This window comes from Populus trichocarpa, chromosome 4 (genome assembly GCF_000002775.5).
Source record: "Populus trichocarpa isolate Nisqually-1 chromosome 4, P.trichocarpa_v4.1, whole genome shotgun sequence".
Classification (NCBI taxonomy): Eukaryota; Viridiplantae; Streptophyta; class Magnoliopsida; order Malpighiales; family Salicaceae; genus Populus; species Populus trichocarpa.
In genome coordinates, this window is record NC_037288.2 from 23322789 (window position 1) to 23339189 (window position 16401).

General features: G+C 33.9%; 1 protein-coding gene across 1 annotated transcript; it reads right to left on the reverse strand.

Moving 5' to 3' along the window:
• Nucleotides 1–426: 426 nt before the first annotated feature.
• On the reverse strand, nt 427–12809 carry LOC18098375 (uncharacterized). Its single transcript, XM_052452033.1, has 16 exons — nt 12523–12809; nt 12295–12425; nt 12131–12188; nt 11379–11594; nt 10172–10447; nt 9745–9879; nt 9540–9665; nt 9216–9260; nt 8598–8705; nt 6759–6901; nt 6527–6650; nt 5077–5151; nt 3295–3657; nt 3089–3181; nt 2088–2238; nt 427–954 (listed from the first exon to the last, which is right to left on the reverse strand). Exons 1-16 carry the CDS (start codon nt 12736–12738, stop codon nt 686–688), a joined length of 2529 nt encoding a protein of 842 aa, XP_052307993.1. The 5' UTR covers nt 12739–12809; the 3' UTR covers nt 427–685.
• Between the last annotated feature and the right edge of the window lie 3592 nt (nt 12810–16401).

A 16401-nucleotide genomic window follows, 5' to 3' on the forward strand; every position in this document is an offset into this window, starting at 1 on the left:
AATTAGGGCAACGTGGCGGGTAGGGTTGCGACTTGAAAATACACTAAAATCGCAATGCATGAACCTAAGAAGATGATCTCATCAAAATCATTGGCTAAAAGCAAGATCATCAGCCCATGCCTGTTTTAGCATAAAACAGTGCTCTCTTGTGCCCCGCAATTGTTCTGCAGGATTTTCATCAGCAAATATTACATGAACTTCTAAGATAGTGATATATATAGGAGAACACCACGTTTGGTCATGAAAAACTATCGTACTTTTGGCAGGTTCTGCTTTCTTCAAAAGACAGGTCTACATAGGGGGCCTTCGTTTATGCTTCAGCTTGGCCAGACAATTTTGAAGTATTCCTAGAGCCTCTACTCTATTCAAATGATACATTTTAATCAGTACGAACAGCAAACATGAAACAGCTCTAACACCAATCCCAAAACGAAAACCGTGATCATTATCTGATATATATCAAATCAGTTGCACCCAACATGCATATCCCCAGCAAGTCGATGCTATATACCAGAATGACTAGTTTAGCAAACTCGGAAGATTTGTTTCCTCAAGTGGCTAGTTAGTACAGTTACTTCATCCTAAAACAAGTACTAAATTCTTGCCACTGTATGCCAAAAACATTTGAAGAGACAACTTCCTCATGACCAAGAACTTTTAGCAAGGGTCTGTAGAGGGTCATACCTCATTCTTTAATGAACATTTTTCTGAACTCATCATTCGACTTTGGTTTCTCATCTCCTTCTTCCACTGTTTTCGACTTGTTTGCAGACAACCCAAGTGTCCTAACATTTCTTGGCACTGCGAATATGTTCTTCCCCTTGAACTGGATGTTGTCATCTGACTTGAGAGTAGCAGTCTGAGGAGCCTCCTGTGATCCTGATGCATTGTGTGTATCGACATACTCTTTGGATGCAGATTCCCAATTGTGCCTTCTTCGGTCACTAGCAAAAGCTGCAGATTAAGTTCATACGTTATTGTTCAAAGCAAACAAATAATCAAAGTAAAAGAATCAACATCAGAAAATGGAATGTGCACTTGCACACATGCAGGCACGAGTAGTGGAGGTCATTACCATCCCACTCAAGAGACACAGGGAGCAATTATTATTCAACTGATGTGACTTCAATTTTTTTAAGTGACTCTTGAGCAGAAGGCTAGTGGCTGATCCCTATAACTTTTTTCTAGGGTCTTCTATGCATGTTTAAGGCCTATTTCTGATGGTACAGATTTAGAAATTTAGAAAAGGAAGGATGCTGCCACACTCTCTCCCTGTTTGCCCTCTTTTCCCCTTTGGATCTCTCTTTTGTTCCATCCATTCTTTCTATTACTACTGAAGCTCTTCTTTCCAGTTTCTTCTCTACCATTTCCAGGCATCTCTCCATTTTAATTGGTTGTACTTCAAGGCTATCTGTGGCTGGACTGTCACGCAGTTCTTATACCAGGTAGTAGTCAGATTTCACACAGAGATGCCACCATGTTCTATTCTTTACCAAACTTCGGTTTCATAGAACTCCTACACTAGCAATTATAGTCCGTGTCAAACTCAGAATGCTTATGTTTATATCTCAACTTCCTTGATCAGGTTGCATGAAATTATAATTTTTTAAAAAACATATGTGGTTTAATTTGAGCTTCAATAGTAATAAAGCTTGCTCTTTAGACTATTCCAAGGTTGTAATGTTGGGCTGGATTTAAATAAATACCATTTGACAGTCGCTTTAAGCAATATGCAAATCTATAAATATTTGCTTCTTGTTTTTTATAGTTTAATTTTGGTTCAGTATTTATAAAGATTACTCTTTATAGTTTATACTATTCCAAGTTTGTAGTGTTGAAAAGGATACAACACCATTTGACAGTTTGCTTTGAGCATATGCAATTTATACATAATTGCTTATTGTTGCAGGTTGCCAGTTTATAACCCCAAGTTCTCCAGTATAATCTAATAACCTTAGGACAGCATGACCTTGAGTATAAAGTGTTCAGTAACTTCAGAAACTAACTACAGAACTCCCTCTAAGCTTAATAACTTGCTGTAGTGGATATGCACCCAAAGAGAGTAATAGATGTTACGCAAAATGTACCTTGTTCCCTGGGAACTCTACGACCATCTCTTCGGTTCTGTTTGGGATCTGACCGGGCAATGCTCAGCCTCTTCCCAAATAACAGCTGTTTGTTCTTTGTTATAGCTGCAGCAAGGTGTTCGTCATCCACAAAATCCACATAAGCCAGTCCCTTCACAAAGTCAACATAGGATATTGAGCATCCGAATGCAATTGTCAATAAAATGATGCAAAATATACCATCATGACTATCACATGATGACTTTTCACTAAACCTTCTGCTTCATGCATATGATCTACTACATATACTTTGTGCCTGATGTATGGAGCATTTCCAGTGTATGGAATACCTAAATTCTGGAATTTTTTTTAAAAAGAAAGAAAATAAAAGAATCCTCTTTTCCTAGCTAAACAGTATAGAAATATGCCTAGATAAAAGTTTGGCTAAGTTCAAAAATGAAAAAAAAACATAGGTATTTCCACCAACTGGCAATCACATGATAAGGCACACATTAACATCAACTGACTCAGATTTTCAGCCTGTGATCTGTAGTGCCTAACCAGACTTGTGCCTTCCACAAAAGTCACCATGAGACCCCTGAATGTTCCAATAAGAGAATTGATAAGCTATGTGAAAGCAAAAAGGAGAACAATAAAACCTTTCAAAAGCTTGAAAAGAATGTAATGCCATTAACAGTAGGTTGCTATGAGAAACAAAGTTGATCTCCTTGTATTAGGCCACATTCTAGGGTGCACTTTTTTTCTATTTTTCTATAGTTCAATTGAACAAGAAGCGCAGACAATCCAAGTCTTAACTAAGATCTTTGATATGGAACATTCAACTGAATTACCAAAGTGCACTTTCCATAACAGCTGAAGTGGCCAGTATCTTATATATCTCTGAAAGCACATAAAGGAAGTCCAGGGCAAAAGGAAAAGCAGAAATGACAAGGGGGAAAGATGTATGCCTCCTTTGCTTGCGTGTGTGTGTGTTAGAGAGAGAGAGAGAGAGAGAGAGAGACCCTTGATTTTCCAGTATTTCTATCATGCAAAATTCTAATAGAGGCCACCCCTCCAACATCACTGAAGAATTTCCGTATATCTTCAGAATTTGCCTGCAAAAGTTGTCAACATTGAAATTATAAGTTCCCATCCCCGCATGTCAAAAACAAAATAAGGTCCTCCTTATTCAGGGCACTGGTAGGAGGGGAGGAGGTAGTTTACTTGCCTTGAAATGGATATTAGAGATAAACAATGTGCACTGGTCTGTATAGCCTTTTGTTCTTACAACGTCAGAACCTTTCATTTGTTTTTCATCAGGGGCACTGTCTGTCTTTTCAAGATCAATTTTGGCCTCCTGGGCCTCATTTACTTCATATTTCTGCAACTGATCTTTATCCTCATACCCCTTCTTTTGAGTTTGGGCTGTTTGTTTTTGCCGCTTTGCTGGAGACTCTTTGTCAGTAGCTGTTGAACCACCCTTTCTCTTTTCACGAGCAATTTTCTTCCCAGATACCTCACTCTGATCTGTTGATGCTTTTGTTTCCTGTTGTATCCTATACAACTTCAGCTCTTCTAGACGAGGAGTAACCTGAGAAAGGAGAGAGGCAAAAAATTTATCTTGTAAAAAACTGTTAAAACAAAAATGCTTCCAGGCAAGAGATGCAAGTTAAGATTGCATCAAGTTACATAGGGCACAACATTTTTTATTCACTTCTGAATTCAAGTGCAACAACCATTCCCAATTACTCAGTAGTATGAAATGGCTATTAACTGCCATGCTAGTGCTCTGAAGTTTAGCTGTTGTGAAGTCCCTCAAGCCATCCAATCCAGCTACTCCATGGCCAATATAAGACATGTATTTGGTCATTTATTGGTATTTGGTAGGATAGTAAATAATTTCAAAATACACCAAACTATCTGCAACCCGTGAACTCTAGGAATCTACAAAAATTAAAGCCTTATGCATGAAAAGATAGAACCAAAAAGAAAACAAGAATGAAGAAGGTAAAAAATGAAGCTCATTCAAAAATTTAAATAAGGTTCCAGGAAAGTTATGGACAGGAAGCATTCAGCAACTAAGATAAGTTTCTCAACGTCATGGATTTCTCCATGACCACAATGTTTCACTCCATCAAAGGCTTGCTATTCCTTCCAATCCTCCTCTTAGACTTAACAGTCAAACAGCATCTGGTAATGATTTAACCTTGAGTTACTTGGTTGCCAATACAACACATTCTCCCCAGTCCAGAATCGCACCACAACTCCTTGAATCATGTCTTGCTGGCTAGACAAATTATCAACAATAGTGCCTGCCATTATTGCATACAGTGGATAAAATGCACGACAATAGCTTGTCACTCAACATAATCACAACAGCTCCCATTTATGTAACAACATTATAATCATGAAATTTCTTTATGGGGAGTTCCTCACACAAGATATCCAAACTTAACAATACTCATCTCCAACCTCCAATCTTATATACAATATGTGGAGCAAAATAAGCACACATATTTGCTTTCATACCCATCTGTTATGTCTTGCCATATGTCATAACTATCACTTTTTCCCAAGAAAGTCTCTGAATAACAAATTTCCAAAGCCATTTTCAGTGAAAAACAACCCAAGTCTTGTCAACCTCAACCACCAACATCAGTAGGAGAGGATGCTTTACCTGAAGTACCAAGTCAAATTGTTGGAAAACTAGTTAATGCTCCATTCTATTTGAAGAAAGATCTGTGCTTTACTCATTTATCACCTATCAAAATTGGGGCGTGAAAAGGTGACACGGAATGGAGAGACAAGACAAAATTTTCTCAGAAATAATATTTTGGCTTTCACCCTCCTCTCTGTTCTAACTCCAAAAGATCCCAGGATGAATATGGTTGCTCAACCTAATGGAAGAACATCAATTGGAAAGATCCATTTTTATAAAAAATGCACTACATATGCACATTAAGTATATTAAACATTAAATTTCATCATATATATCAAAAGAAATGTGTACCTTCTGTATAGCATGGTCAAAAGCTTCTAGTGTACCAAACTCCTCTTCAAATCGCAACCAAGAATGGCAAATGTCCTGAATGATTCTGTTAATTAGGAAAGGAAAGTATCATCTAATCCAAAATGCAGTATACAGATATTGAGCAAAACATCAGAAGTCAGAGATCCAAAACAACATTGTCAACCAACAGAATATGAATATCCTAGGTGCCACCATGTTAGATTTACAATAAAACATAGCTAATTGAAAAATGTTAAGCAACACAATTGGTCTTATCTTTTATGCCTTAAATTGTGTGTGCAAGGCTTAACATTTTCTCACTCGCATGCAGAGTTTCAATACAAGGTCCTTTGGCCTATACTACAAAGTAAGCCCTTGAAAATGATACTCCTTGTTTCAAACCCAAAATCACAACACTTCTCGCAAAAGGGTTCCATATGGCTAACAGGCAATTTCTTTCGGAGTCCTGACTCAAGAAATATATGTATCAGCATCTTTTTTAAGTGATTAGAATTTGTAACTTTTCAAGAAATGCTATTGCCTAATGCGATTCTTTATTAAGGAGCATGGCATTAACAACAAATGTAATAAGATTTTAGGAAAACAGAGAACATGACAATCAGATACAACCGTGTGCAGCACTTCCATTTAAATTTATAATATAACTCACTGCAGTTAACCTTAACAACCACTTCCTTATGAGGAGACCATGATTTATTTCCCTTCAGAATATTATACAGCATAATTAGTCTTACCAGAATTTCATTATTTGTACTTTTCAACCAGCAAGCAATTATCCAATTCCATGATTCCATTTCACAGATGATGGCAAATAGATAGGCCAATGTTTGGATACAATATGAGCTAAAACCATCTAGCCTTCTCTTGATTTGATGAAGCCAAGAAAGAAATTAGTGGTTTCTTTTTCATGGTTTCAACGCATCAACTATAGATTTTGGTTTACTCGATCTTTTATATGGCATTTAGTGGCTGCTAAGGCAAGACATGCAATGTTTTATTGGTAGGCCTAGTTAAACTAGGGTTAATTTAATTGTCAATTTATGTCTTCTTTCATCAAAATTCAAGGGTATATTGCCTAATTGTCAAGTCTAGATTCTCCTAGGAAACGAGTTAGCTGAAGGTCTGAGTACTCTTATATATTTTCCAACATGGAATCTTAATCTCTTCCAGATGAAGAAAAGTCAAACAGATTTCACTAAGAGTATGAATCATTTTTTATTTCAACATTAACTTTGCTTGTGATTGCATTCTGCTCCTCCATGTGCAATGGAGAAAAGATAATACAATAGGCTTCATTGTTTCTATGAATTGCATCTTCACTGTTGTTTAGAAAATAAACAAGCAAACTATTAATGCTAACGAATATGTATGTTTACGAAACAAAAAAAATATCACAGCACAAAAGAAAATAAAGAAAAAACCAATATACCTCTGAACCTGTTCCAGGAAATCTTTTGCTAAAGCATCGCTTGTATATGGACCTAGCTTCACTTATGTGACCCGATTCAGTTTCCATTGCTATAAAACCCTGCCAAGCTTCCAACGTTGAGCCACTGGAAAAGGAATTAAGAAGCATTACATTAAATTAAAGAATATGGAAGACAACTAGTACTAAATAAAACAACTTTGGTAAAACTAGATGAATAGAATATATGGTGTGCCTGATCTTAAGCAAGCTCTCCCAAACTCGGCGAGCTGCAACTAAATCTTTTCCCAAATTCATCTCTAGACGAGCCCAGTAGGCATACAGACGCAGCAAACCATCTGTGTTCTTCAGGTGTGGTGACAGGTAATCTGAGGCATGCTGGATGGAAAATAATTCAGTATTAGGATTAAAATTGAATGAATGCAACTATATAACTACTTGATCCAAAATGTATAAAGAATACAAAATATAGAGAATTCATCACCACCACACACATTATCTACTTGTACACAAATCATCCCAGAATGTACTGTTAAAAATTAGAATAAAGATCTCTGTAAATCTTGAAGCATCAAAATCAATCTTTTTTTATGGTTTGGAGGGAGGCAGATTGAACTTGGGCATGCTAACGGTCAGGACCTCAGGCTTGAGTCTTCTACTATTTGACCAATGCCTCAAGAGCTAAAACAATCCAAAGTAATTGACTTGAGAGTACTATGGAAGCTCATATAAGCACCGCCTGCATCTTTGATTCTGGAAACAACAGTGGATACCCTCCAAGAAAAAAGCAGGCGTGCTAAGAAAAACAATGAACAGGTCAAGCAATCTTATGATGGTTAGGGGTAGGGAGATTGAACTTGGGCATGCTAACACCCAGGACCTCAGGCTTGATTGTTCTACTATCTGACCAATGCCTCAACAGCTAAACCAATTCAAATCAACTGTCTTAAGAGAATCTTACTGAAGCTCATATAAGCAACACTTGGATATCTAATTCTTGAAAGAACAATATGTACCTACCATCCACAGAAAATGCATTGAAACTAGGCGTGTAAAAAAAAACAATGAACGGAAAAATTGAACCAGTGCTAGTAAAAATAAAAAACTGAACCAAGAAAAGAAAAATAAAAAAGGTTAAAAACTGGTTAGTTCCATTCTTTACTCTAATTTCTACTTCTTGGTAGGTTACAAAAACCAAATTGGTAGCCCCGAAAACCATATGTTAATGCAAAAAAATAATAATTTATTAATTTTTAAAAGCATATTTTAATTTCTGGGCTTTATTTATGTTAACCGAAAAAGTTTATCCTCAAAAAGTGATGCAAGCTTTCTTTACTCACTTTGACATGATTCACATATATTTTATTTTTGAATGTTAAGTCCATGTTGTATTAAATTAATGGTTAGGATTCAAGCATGAAATGAATTATGATTCACGTACATTTAATTTACAAATCATTAAGTCCATGTGGTATTATATTAAGGGTTATGATTTGAGAGAAAAATGAATTCAAATCTCCTTCATGTGTATACAGTGAGCATACAGAAGTTGCCAAGCTTAAAAAGAAAAGGAAAGCATACACAAACAGCTCAATAGCATCAATACCTAGCTCGCTAGTATAAGGAACAGAGAGAAGTCTCTTTTCAGATCAAGTTACAGGATGACACTTAGACCCCACTACATCCAACCGTAATGCAGCCACAGACAATTCAAGGTAACAAGTTACAGGATGACGCTTAGACCCCACTAGCATCAATATTCTTGGTGAGTCAAAACATTTCTCCAATGTCTTACTGATGTAGCAGACCAAGGTAAGAATATGAATAGAACAAATATGTAGCTCGGCCAAATATATAGAATAAAAAAGACACTGATGCAATCTTTAAATTCTGCACCTAATAACAAAATTTTACAAGTTATTTTCGGTAAGGTGGGTTAGAAGCTTGGAGAATAGTTTATACATTAGGCTAGGTTATGATTTTTTAAAAGTTATAGCTTTCCTACTAAGCAATTCTATAAAAAGGAAAAGAAAAGGAGGAGTAAAAGCATAATAAACAACACGTTTATACAAACCTGAAAAGTTTCCCGTATTAATGAATAATCCAAGACACCATTCACTTCACCACCACATTCGATCCTCCTCCTCAAACCATGTACTCGTGTTAGAAACAAATCCAAGTACTGAAACAAATAAAAGTCACTGAATAAACAAAGAAAACCGATGCAAACAGGAAACAATGACACTAAGACGTTAAAAAAAAAGGAATTAGATCAACTTGTCCTTTTATTTTTTCCCCAGTCTGCAATATATTCTTACAAGTCTAATTATTCCAAATTTTTCCCGTGATATAAAGCTATTCTCCAATCTATCATTTTATCAAATATTCTCATTAAAACTAACTTAACTGCTGTCACATGAGAAATTCAAATTTCACTCCATTTATTATATAAAAAATGAAAAAAGAAAAGAATTTTTAATATCACACAAAAAAAAAATTAAAAAAAAATTAGTAAATCAAGTCGAGTTTGTATTTCTCATGTTAGGGCATTTTTTAGGTTTGCATGAAAATATTTACCAGAAGTATAGATTGGAGAATAACCTACAATACAAGGACAAATTGGGAGCAACTAGACTTGTAGGGATAGATTGGAAACCACACCCACATTATGAGGAGCTTTTCATAAATGTACCTCTTCAATTGTTGAAAAAGTGCATTGCAGGGACTTTTCAAAAACCTGAAATCATGGAAGAAATCAAATGAGTAACTTAAAGAACATATTTTAATACTGCATATTTATAATATGCGCAGAAAAGAATCAACAGGCAACAAATTGCTAGAATTTTATTGTCATTAGATACAGATGGAAAGAGACATCATCTGTCATGTGAAGCTAAAGGGATTGGGGGAGACAAATGATTTGGCTGGCAACACTTGTACTAAAAACACAAAGCATAAAAATGAACTCCATTCAAAAAGTATATGGTTGTAACTAAGGGTGATAAGAAAAGCATACAGAAGATATCTCCTTTTCAGGAGCACGGCCACGTTCCAAGGAAAGCATATACTGAACCCAAAGCTCTCCTATCCAGGGACAATTTTTTGTTGCCCTGGAATAAACATCCCTCAGAACATTTCCTACCTGGAAAAGGGACAGTGTGTAAATAATCTACAGAATTGGAAGATGGAAAAACTTGAGAATAGAGAAATTCAAGGACAACCTTCAAGGTCCTGTCCAGATAGCGAGTATAATCAAGCCATAGATCAATTGATATAGGAAAGTCAGCCATTGCACGCTCATATAAAACTTGAACCCGTGCTGGATCGCCCACAGACTTTTCAAATTTTAAGTAGTTCTGCAAAACAATAAAAACATGAACTTCCTTTGGAAAATAAAAAATACCACAATAAAAACAGGGGACCTTAATAAATTGAGGCTCTAAGGAAAAGCAGGCAAAAAGGAAAAAATCTTGCTATAACCAGAATGACCAAACTGCAGTTAAAAGTAAATGAACTTCAAATTGAAGGAATAATGCAAGAAAAAATTTGGATAAAAAATGAAGCAAAAGGAAAAGTACAAGTAGGATGTCCCCAATGAGCTATTAATTATCAAAAGCTCTATTAAATTATAACAGTTGTCCTACATACCATGAAATTTTGAATTTTTTCTGTATCAGATATATTCTGCATAGAAATCTGTTCTTCATGCTGAGCACGAGCATTATAAGCTTCCATGGCCTTTTGGTATGCTGAGGCAAGATGAGAAGATATACCATCAACTTCACTAGATTGGGCATCAAGAACAATCCCTTGTTCCACCTCCCAAGCCTTGTACGCAAGGAGTGTTGACCTCAAGTTAACAAGTGGAACAGACAATTGGCGGTGGAAAATATTTCGAATGCGTTGGACCTGTACTTCCTTTGCCTACAAACAAGAATTTGAACTCTTAAATGTATGTTAGAAGACTCATAAGGCTAATTACTTAACATAAGATACCACTACTTCCATAAAACTAACTTGAAAAATGTCTCTCTGTAAACCTGCTTCAGGAGATATAAAGCAAATTTAGAAACTTGAGAATTTGGATTTATTTAGAATTCATCTGTTGGCAGTATCTGGACTTAGAAATTGTATCTGCTGGGTCCAAGGTAAAGGCTCTTTCATGCTATGAGGCAACATGAGTTAAGCATTAACACTATCATCGGGTTGAAAATACATCAGCTATATCAACTATCAAGTTCCATCAATTAATTCCAATCTTTGCAGTTTTCTTGTGATCTCATGCAGACCTGTACCATGTTCTTGACTAGGTCTTCAGAGCTCCAATAAGATAGAGGAATGTTGTGTTGAAGTGGTTGATTCAAACAAGGTGAGGAGCAAGAAGACATATCAACGAACTCTTTTCACAAGCAATTCTTATCAGGCTTGGTCATATTTATCAGGTTAGCCGCAAGAACAGCTTCTCAGGTCATGTTACAGTAGAAAATAGAGGTTCAAAGGGTTTACTCAAAAATCTTGATGGGGATTAATTTGCTCAGGCGGGTTAAGACATGCCTAATCAGCACCTTTTTTTTCTTCTTTTTTCCCATGTATCACAGTTGTTTAGAGAAGTTAATAAAAAAAATCTACGATGCACAATTCCAAGCTCCAAGATGAATGTTGTCCAACTTAAACACAATACATCTATGCTCTTAGACTAAGCAAACAGAAAGGACATATAATGAATTATACAAAAGAAGAAAAAAAAGATCCAGAGAATACAAATGAAAATTTTGGCAGCTAAGGATATGGGCACTTTAGATATCACATGCAAGCAAAACAAACAGGAAACTGGATATAGACAGTTAATTCCAACCTTAATGTCATTCTCATCAATGGTGTGCAGTACCGCCTGTTCAAATTCCCTGTACAATTCCCAAATTTTGTTTCCTTCAGCAACATGCAAACCAGCAGCAGTAAGAGCACGCTCAAAGAGATTTCGGGCCTTTGAAATGCCATCAGGAGAACATTCTCGCACTGAAGGATCATGTACTTGTATGAAATTCAAATAGTCACACCAAAGAGAAACAGACTGCATTGAAAAATGGTACAGTCAACTACCTCAACTTTTGAAGCAACAAGCTTCAGAACACATGCCATTAGTTAATATGTAAAGACAATCACACAACGAATTAAAACCATGAAACCATCAGCTTCAATTTTCTTAAATTAATAATACTGGAATTTATTTTTATATTTTCTTCTTTTAGCTGAGAAAGCCACACAAAAATGACATAAGTTGAATAAACACAAGGTCTATTTATCTTATAAAAGCTTGCCAATGAAAATAAGCAGGGATATCCAAACAAATCATAGATAATTCTATAAAACTAAATTATCTGCAAACAACACAACAACATAATTGTCCTGATTCCTGAGAGCATAGCATTCCTTTTTTTCAAAATTTAACTATTATCCTATGTGTTTCTTCCATTATCAAACAATAGTCGTTCTATGAATGCACACTATATATAGTAGTACAGCATCAGAGCACCAAAAGTCCTGAAAACATTTAAAAAACAAAATGACACCCTAAAGTATTACTAAAAGAGTTTAACAAGAACACACCAGATAATCAAACACTCCACGGTCATAAATCTTCTCAACCCCCGCGAAACCCTCTGGCCTGAAAAAAATAAATCAATCAATGAATCAACTCAACAACCACCAGCAACAATCAATAAAGCATAACAAAATAGTCATTGAAAATACAAAAAAAAAAAAAATATTACCCAGAAATAGAAGCTTCATCTTTAGCCCAATCACGCCACATGTCAGGGCTTAGTGGAAACACAGTGTTCATGGCTTCTCTTGCTTGTTTAAGCTTATCTATCTCTCCCATTTTTCTCAACAGTTTTATGTACTAAAAAAACAGCAAGCAAGCAGCATCAATGCATACAATAAAATTATTTACTTTACAAATAGAAGCTCAGAAAGAAAGAGGGATTAGCGTTAATTACTTGAGCATGAGAGTCATAATTGGCGGGGTTACTGGAGAGCTCAGTTTCTAGGGTTTTAAGCTCTTGATTTTGCTGCGATTCGTCTTCTGAGTCGGAATCGGAATCAGAGTCTGACCGGAGTTTGGGGTTCTGAAGTTGGTCTCCGTTGTCGTTGTTATTATTGTCTTCGTCGTCTAGTTCTTCTTCTAGGGTTTTATCTTCGCTGTCGATCTCCATGGCTGTTTTGAGAGTGGAAATGAGGGAGGAGTGGAGTAGCTTATAATGCTGTCTTGATTTTTAAGTTTAAATATGCAGCAGTAAAAGACTAAGGATTATATTATTAGGACTCGTTTGTTTCCGAAAATGTGAAAAAAAAAAAAAAATTTGAATTTCGTGGAAAATAATTTTTTTATTTGTTTGTGCCATAAGAAATTAGTGAGAAATCATTTTAGAAAATGAGAATTTTTTTTTAAGAATTATTACTTTTTCTTATAATGATACTAGTTTACAATCTATCATTATTCTACTGGTCATCTTAAAAAATTAATTAAGTTATTGAAAACTATTTAATATTATTATTAAATTCAATTTTAATAATTCAATTCAGGATATCAATTTTAAAATCTTTCAATTCAACTTATTATCTAATCTTAACTTAAAAATCAAATAAGGTAAGAATTATTACGACCTAATTCAATCAACTTATCCAATCCAAAAACATCACACTCGACTGATAAAAAAATTAAGAAAAACAAATGAAATTGACATAAAAAAACCTCATTAACCAACTTCTTCTTCTTGTCTAGCCCTGTTTAAAAATCAAATAATATGGAAGTTATCTTGATATGATCTAATTATGATAGTCAATCCAAAAATAATCTGACTGACTGGTAAAAAAAACTATATAGATTAAATGAAAAAAAAATAAAGAAATTGACAAGAAAAAAACATCTTGACTCGACTCCTTAATTAGCTTAGGTTTAAAATTAAAACTCGTGAGAGTTGTCTCAACAAGATATAATCAACTTAATCGGTACAAAAATAATTCAAACGACTTTTAACAAAAATATAATAATGAAATTGAGAAAAAAAATAACAAAATCAAAATAAAAATAGGGGTTGGATTTTTTTTTTTAAAAAAAAAGAGCTTTATGTTTGAACATTGAAGGTCCATAATGATTCTAGAATATAAGTAAACTAGTTATTTGACTCGTACTTCGTCACGAGTAGGATATTTTTTTTCAACAAAAAAACTGAAAATGCATGCTTTTACAACATATTTTTTTTTACATAGTAAATTGAAAATTTTATGCACTTTTAATTAAATAAATTGAGAATCATTTATGTCAATAAATTAAAAAAAAAGTCATTAACGATAATAAAATACATATCTGAAAAAATTATGAGATAAATGTAAATCAAGATATTTTATTTCGTAACATGATCCATTCACTCGATTGTATTCAATAACTGTGTTTATTAAAATTAATTTTTTATTTAATCAAATGATAGTAGAAATTGATACACATAAAATTGATTGAATAAAATCAAAGGGAAAAAAACTCATAAGGTTACACTTGTTAGAAATAATATCCAAAAATAAATATTTTTAATCTTTAAGAATAAAGTTCAATTATATAAAATATAAAAAAAATCATATATTAATTAGAATAATACTTGATAGGTTGTTCGCGCGTTGTTGTGAGCTACTTCTAAAAACGTGGGTTGTTTTTAATTGTGAGACAATTGAAAGAAAAAAATGTTTTTCTAAGCTTGTAATCAAGAGCCGGTAGCATTAAAATGCATATAATTTGGCTTTTAAGCAAAGATAATTAACATGCAAAAAACTTGCTTAAACTGTCTCAAATTTCATATAAAAATCAAATTATAAAACGTAAAGGAACATCAATCTAACATAGGCATTGTTTGAGCAATTTAAAATAAAAAATGGCATAATAAACAAAAAGAGTATTGAGCCCAACTTTTGAGTGAGAAGTGAAGTCTCAGCAACTGTTAGCAAATAAAAAGTAACAAATGTTTGTCAACTCCTTGTTATTACAAGAACCTGAATAACCTAGTTAAATATCTGCAAAAATATTTTATATATCCATCTATGTATCTGGACCCAATGTATAAAATGAGTATGGTACATACTTCAAACACTCGTCTTAAAAGATAAATAATTCCTCTAAGAGAAAGCAACCTAAGAGCATCTAAAGCTTTTAAACTTTCTTAGGCAAGCATTAGTTGAATAGTTTCCTCCATCGGATTCTATATATATATATAAAACTCCTAGATGTAAATCGAAAAACTTATGCACACATCCAATTAAACAACTCAATAACCATTGTGTAAAGTAATGAAAAAAAATTCATCAATAATAAACAAAAATGAAATTGAGAAAACCAAGTGAAAAATGAAGATCAAGATATCTAAAATCGCAACACGGGTAATTTACCTGGTTATGTTTAATGAATTCCTCTATCAAAATAAATTTGTAATAGAAAAATATATAAAATTTGTAATAGAAACCAACACACACATATAATTTATTGAACAATAAGTAAAAAAAAAAATGCAAGGTTGCACATATGAAAAATCTTATAAAAAATCAATATTAAAAAAATAATCTATATAAAATTAAGAAAAAACCACAGATGAATCATACATACCTCTCTAAAAATTAAACACATCAAATATCATTTAAAAATAATCACAATCTAATTAAAATATAAACCCAGAATTTATTCAAAAAAATATACACAAATAATGCATTATTTTTTAAAAAACTAAAAAGGAAGAAGAAGGAATCAGGTCAGGCGTTGCTGGGCGTCTGGCCCAATAAAGCATCGGCCCACATGCGGGTCCGCAACACCAAGTACAAGTGCGGGCCTTTATTTTTTAAAAAAGTTTGAATACACCCAAAATATATTTTTTAAAAAATGATGCGTCCCCTAGGAAACTCAAAACTCAACCACTGTGGTGGCCGGAAAAATCGAGTTCTTTGTTTTTTTACCCAAAATCTCATTTTCAACTCATTTTGACCCTAAAAGACCTTGTTAAACTAATTCATGACCACTAAAAAAACTACCTCAAAACCTGAAATCCGCCCGAAACAAAAATTATTTTCGAGCACACATTTGTTGTTTTAAAGGTAAAAAAAAAGCACCTAAACATAACCCCCCTCATTATATGGAACATTTTGACACAAAAACAAACAGTTTTTGTGGTCGGAATCTTTCCCTAGCAACTACTTTCTCTCTCTGGGTCGGAATCCAGCAACTCTCCCTCTCTTCTCCCAATAGTAAATGACTGAAAAAAGAGAAAAATGAAGTTAAGTACCCAAATATATTGTCTTGAAATTCAGGAGACTGATCACCTAATATCCAAAAAATATAGGGGATTAAAATGAATATTTCAATGAAACTTTTAACTCGCCCCCCCATGTTACCCAATATTTTCATTTCAATCCCTTAGCTTTCAATTCAACCCTCCCTCCTAAAAAACAATGCAATTGAGGGCCAATTTAGGCTCAAAAAAGTCAAATCACACAAAATAAAAGTTCGAGTATTAAAGTAAAAATTTTCAAAAAAAATACACTACTCCAATTCATAGTGAGTTGTGAGAGAGTGAATAGTATTTTCATGCATAATAAAAAGTTGATGCCTTTTAGTTTTTGTTGTAATCTTCAAAAATTAAATACATACAAAATAATTAAAAAACAACCACTATTTAAAATTGCTAAAAATAAAAAATAAAAAATCAGAGAGAAAGAGTATTAATTTAAAAAACACATTTATAAATGGCCTTGCAAGCCACACTAGTGTCTGGTCCATTTCAAAAGGGCTCACGCGAGGGGCCTTTTTTTAAAATATATCCGCCCCAATATGTTTTGAAAAA